At 43.8% G+C, this 5033-nt stretch overlaps 1 protein-coding gene across 3 annotated transcripts in view; it reads right to left on the minus strand.

Moving 5' to 3' along the window:
* The window catches only part of LOC102031335 (peroxidasin homolog), a 43153-nt gene extending 38155 nt beyond the window's left edge, over positions 1-4998 (minus strand). For 2 of the 3 annotated variants that reach the window (XM_031058034.1, XM_031058033.1), the window contains exons 1-2: positions 4895-4998; positions 4450-4681 (exon numbers count right to left, since the gene is read on the minus strand). In XM_031058034.1, coding sequence (XP_030913894.1) covers positions 4450-4613 — 164 coding nt within the window. In that variant the 5' untranslated portion in view covers positions 4614-4681; positions 4895-4998. Of the gene's footprint in view, positions 1-4449; positions 4698-4894 lie in introns of those variants that run through there. The other variant, XM_005422161.3, reaches the window with a different exon arrangement.
* Positions 4999-5033: the final 35 nt, after the last annotated feature.

The following is a 5033-nucleotide window of genomic DNA, read 5'->3' on the forward strand; positions in this document are numbered from 1 at the left end:
TTCAAAAGGGCTCCCTCTGCGTCAGCTGGGGCAGGAACTTGACCAAAATCCAGCAGCCAGTGTACCAAGCTGGTTTGATCTCACTTTTTCTGTCCATGTAAGCTGCTGGGAATGCCAAGCCTGAAGGGCAGTCCCAGGGCAGGAGGGATCTGTTGGTGCCTCATTTCTGGTGGGATCATTTCAAATACCACCTGGCATCCCTTTAGCTCTTTCCAGGAAGGGTAGGGCTAAGGATTACTTCCAAAACATGGTTTTGGTCCTGAACACATGCTCAAGTAGGAAGACTACAAAAAAAAGATGCTGAATTCATCAGTGTTAGATAATTTGAACTATTATTTATTAGCAGTGGGATGAAGAGTAGGGTCTGATCTTACCCAAAGCAGCTGAGTCTGTTCTTGGGCATTCATGGCAGCATGACTCTCTTAACCTAATGCATAACTCCTTTGCACCATTTATCAAAGATACATCAAAGGAAGAAAACTTTCCCTCCTCCTGGAGTATGTTCTGACCCTGATTCAGAGGAAGTAAAATAAACACTTTAATATTGAGTCTCATGTAGCTTAAATGTCAGTCTTCCACTTTTTTTATGAGCATGATCATTAAAGTTTTTACCCAGAATACACACACATTCTTTCACCAAAAAAATACTGACTTCTCCTTAAAGAGAACAGGAAAGAGTCCTGGTATCCCTGTGGGGAGAGGGATGTGGTGAGGGCAACAAAAATACAAATACTCAAGTGGGAACCAGATGCTGAAGCAGTGGAAGTTCAGTAAAAGCAGAATTTTAAACACTTAAGGTAGCTACAATCACAAGACTTAGAATGCTTCCATCAAAAGATGCTGGAATGCTTCTAGAAAGAAAATATATTTGAAATACCTTCCCTCCCCATTTTCTTGCCAATGAAGAGGCATCTAAAAATAGAACATAAAGTTCTTGGTCACCTCTAGAATGTTTAATAAGGATTAAATACTAGAGTGAAAGAAGTCAGAAAGAGATTCTACCTGGCACACGCAGAATGTGTGGCTGTGCATTTAATGGCTGTATATAAGATTATCACACAAGAGGAAATGAGTAATCCCTTCTTCAACCCAAAACACACGACAGAGACCACAAACTGAGCAGCATTTCCAAGAACTCATTTGCTCAGTAAACCTTTCCCCAGCAAATGTATAAAATTCCTTCTCAAAATGTGCTTATTAATAGACCAAGAGAGCTACACCCTGTCCTACTGCAGCCTTCCTCCTGCAGGAGGAAGAGAGGAGCTGAGCAGGCACCAAAAACAGCACAACAAGGAAGGGAAAGAAAACTTGTCCAGCTGGCCATGCTTACACTGCCCAATTAGCAGCCAGGTCTGTGCACAACTGGGTCACCTTCAGTTCATGCCAGCCATGTGCTCGAATCCCAGATCCTGCCCTGTGCCCTCAGCTATGTTTCTCCAGCAGTACTCATTCATTATGTGCCCTGCATAATGCAGAAAGAAGAATAACCCATGGATAATTGGATTGCAATCCATTAGCTGCCAGCCAGAGGGGAACTTCTTTCCATGGATTTCTTCTACTCATGTCCACGCGTTTGGAAGTTTATTGTTTTAAATGTCACACTGCAGAACAAATGGCTGAGAAGGTTAAAGACCTATTGAAATTTTCAGAGTGTATGTTCCACAGCTGTTCCCTTCCTTGGGCTGCTGGCTGGAAGAACTGCCTGAATCCCAGCAGTAACCAGATCACATCTGGATAATCATGTTCCAATTGAACAGACACCAGCTAAAGTATGTTTGCAGTTCTACACCATGAATTTTTATGGCTTATCTGTACACGTGTAGTCGTTCCTGCCATCCCATTCTCTGCTCGGGATAAAGCGAGCAGTCTCCATTACCAAAGATTAATAGTCTACTGCTAAAACCAGACTTTGGGCCAGTTCCTCAGCTGTACCCAGCTGGGATTGGGAAGGGAGGGGGAAAATGGCGACCCAAGAGGAGCCAGTAACAGCTCATCAATCCTGGAGCTGGTTCCGTGCCAATCCCAGCATCGCTCAGGGAAGGCGATGGGCAGCTCCGAGTGCCGCCAGCTGGCTGCAGCCCCAGGGGCCATCTGCCAATGGTGAAGCACAGCCTGTGCCAGCTAGGACACTTCCCCACTCTTCCAGGATTCTTAGACAGGGTGGCACTGAGTCACGGAGGTCAGAAAGTCCCAAACTCCCAACTTCAAAGCAAATTCCACCTGGAAACTGCAGCTGTTCTTCGAGGGAACCGAGCTGGAGCCTGGGATCCGTGTTGGGAGCTGCAGTCAGATTCAGCCCTGTTCACACCAAAGATTAACGGTGGAAAATATCCCAATCCCACATTTTCTGCTCAGAATAACTCCGTGATCAAGACTATTCTTGCTGTAATTCCAAATGTTCAGTCTGACACAAGGATTCTCCCAGGAGAAACACTAACATACCAAAAAGCTGGAGGAGTCAGGGCTTGGTTAAGAAGCATTCCTTGATCTTCCACAATTCAAAAAAAGTTTAATTACTCAAATGCTATTTATAACAGATACAAATGGGATGCTGGCTGGGAAATGCATTTGCATACATTAGATCTTCAAGATAGCCAGACAGTCAGGATTTTTCCTTGCCACACAAAGGCCCGAGATCTGCCAACAGAGAGCACTCACCAGGCTCATCTTCTTTATGTTTATGATCACCAATATGTGGTTTGCTTATAATTATGTAGACAGCAGTAAAAGAGGATAAAATGCATAAATCATCTTAAAAACTAGTGGCTCATGAAGAGTTATCTTTCTTTGCAATATTGCAATTTTTATATCTCACACCCATACTATTTCTTTAATGTTTTAAAAGCCAGTTTCCTATTCAAGGTGGTGCAGAGAATGAAGTGTACTCTTGCCAGAGGGAGCACACCATTCCAGAACTGGGAAAGAGCTGGTGACACAGTAAACTTCCCTCCCTCTGCACTCCAAGGATCTTGAGCAGAAACTCAGGCTCCACTGTGACAGCAAATGTTGCCTCATTGCAAACAGAGAACAGGAATTAAGCTTCAGTGATCTCAGAAATACCTCAGTTCAGCCAATGGAACAAACCTTTCCCTCAATAAAATCTAGGTTTAAACAAGGAGGAACAAGTTACTTTGCTAAAATCAGTGTCAATGTACTTTAAATATTTAAATATTTCAAGATGCAGGGGAATAAGGGGGAGAAAAAGGTTGGTAAGAGTGTGAAGAGTCAGATGCTGCAAGTCACTGTAAGAGCACATAAGCACTGCCCAGTGACAAGTACTGAGCAGGGTCACACTGCAAATAATCATTCCAGCACCAGCCCAGGCAGTGAGAAAGCTTTGGCAGCTGCAACAAGTGTAGATCTCATCCTTTGGGCCACCAATGCAAGAACCTCTGTGGTCTCCACCCACCACAGCAGACCTGGATGGCAGCAGTCCAATTCCAGCATCCTGCCCACAGCATTCTCCTCTGGCTGCCAGCAGAGAAAGTGCATTAGCAATATCAGAGAGATGTTCATGGGAGAAATGCTGGTACGGATGTGCCAGCTGAGATAGAAGTGAACTTGTTATAAGCAAAGGGAAAAGCTGCTCAAACTCGTGTTGGAAAAGTTTTGCAACAGGCAGCAGATTTAAGGAGGATGAGCATGAAGATTCATTTTTGGCAAGTCTTTCCAACTACTTACAAAAAAGGGGTCATCCAATACAAGGGATCAGATAAGAGTAGCACAGAGGGAAGGGTTTTGTCACATGTCACTGCATCTTAAAGCCACCTTTAAATTTAGGATTAGTTTAGAATCACAGGGAAGTGTTCTTCTCCTCCAATAACAACTCCTTAAGAGCCTCCAAGAATTCAGTGTCTTTTTCCTCCATCTTTCCTGTTTGAATGGATTCAGCCACCAGCTCCCTCATCTTCTTATTTCTCAAGTAATCTGTGAGTTACCACAGCTGTTACTTTCCAAATAAGCCTCAGTTTTGATTTGAACAGTTCAAGTAGAAAGTGGAAAACCAGTACTTAGAAATTCAGTACTGAAATGGTGTTGTATATATAAGGGAAGTGTTTGTGTCACTGGAGACAAAAGCCTGAGCTGCTCTATTTCCTCTCTCCCTCTACACCCATACACAAAGCCTTCTAAAATGCAAACTGTGTTCCTTTCCATAAGCTCAGTTTAACATTTTTGACCTTTGATTCCCCAAAACTGTCTTCCAGTGCTTGCTTGGAATTACTCTCATTAAATTTTTCAATTCCCTTGATTGTCCTATTAGCAATTAACTGATGCCAGAAGCAGCAGTTTCTGTTTTGTGTTTTAAAAGCACAAACCCGTTCTTGAGGCTCATAATTCTGCAGGAGGAAAAGAGGATAAAAAGTATCCATTTGGACTTTTTGCCCTTTTTTCCCCTTTTTTTAAAGACCATGCAGGTAAGAAAGGCAGGAAAATGAAGTGGTTACTCACAGAATGTTTGTCTGGGGCGGGATCTCGGGGATGGTTTCTAACATCAGATGCATGCATCTCACTGTAGTCCTGAAGCACAGGCAGCGGCTGGGGCAGGAGCAGGAGAAGCCAGGCAGAAGGAGAAAATACAAAAAGCCTCCAAGAACTGAAGGTTTGATCAGCATGGTGTTTGCTGGAGCGTATTTGCCTCAATTCTGAGCTGCAGGGAGCTGACAAAAAAAGTTTCCCAGCCCTGAGGTCCAGGAGGAGGGGACTCATCAGCATGTGTTTGCAATTAAATTAAGGCAGTTTGACAGTCCAACCGCCCACCCTCTCTGCCATTCTGCACATCACTGGAGATCACACTGTCCCCACCCCTCTCTGATTGTGGCGCTGAAATACAAACTCTTCCTTTGGATCTATTTTCGCTTTGTTGCTTCTTTTAAACAGCAAGTTAACTCCTCACCTTCTCCTCAGGCATCTCTGAAAACACAGCGCACCTCCATGGACAGCGACCAAAAAATGACCTCGTGGTCCAGGGCTGAGCTGGGATGCAAAAAATCCAGGGCCAAGGTTTTTAGGTCAATTTTTTTTTTTTTTTTTTT

Source organism: Geospiza fortis, unplaced genomic scaffold, assembly GCF_000277835.1.
Source record: "Geospiza fortis unplaced genomic scaffold, GeoFor_1.0 scaffold188, whole genome shotgun sequence".
NCBI classification, from domain to species: Eukaryota; Metazoa; Chordata; class Aves; order Passeriformes; family Thraupidae; genus Geospiza; species Geospiza fortis.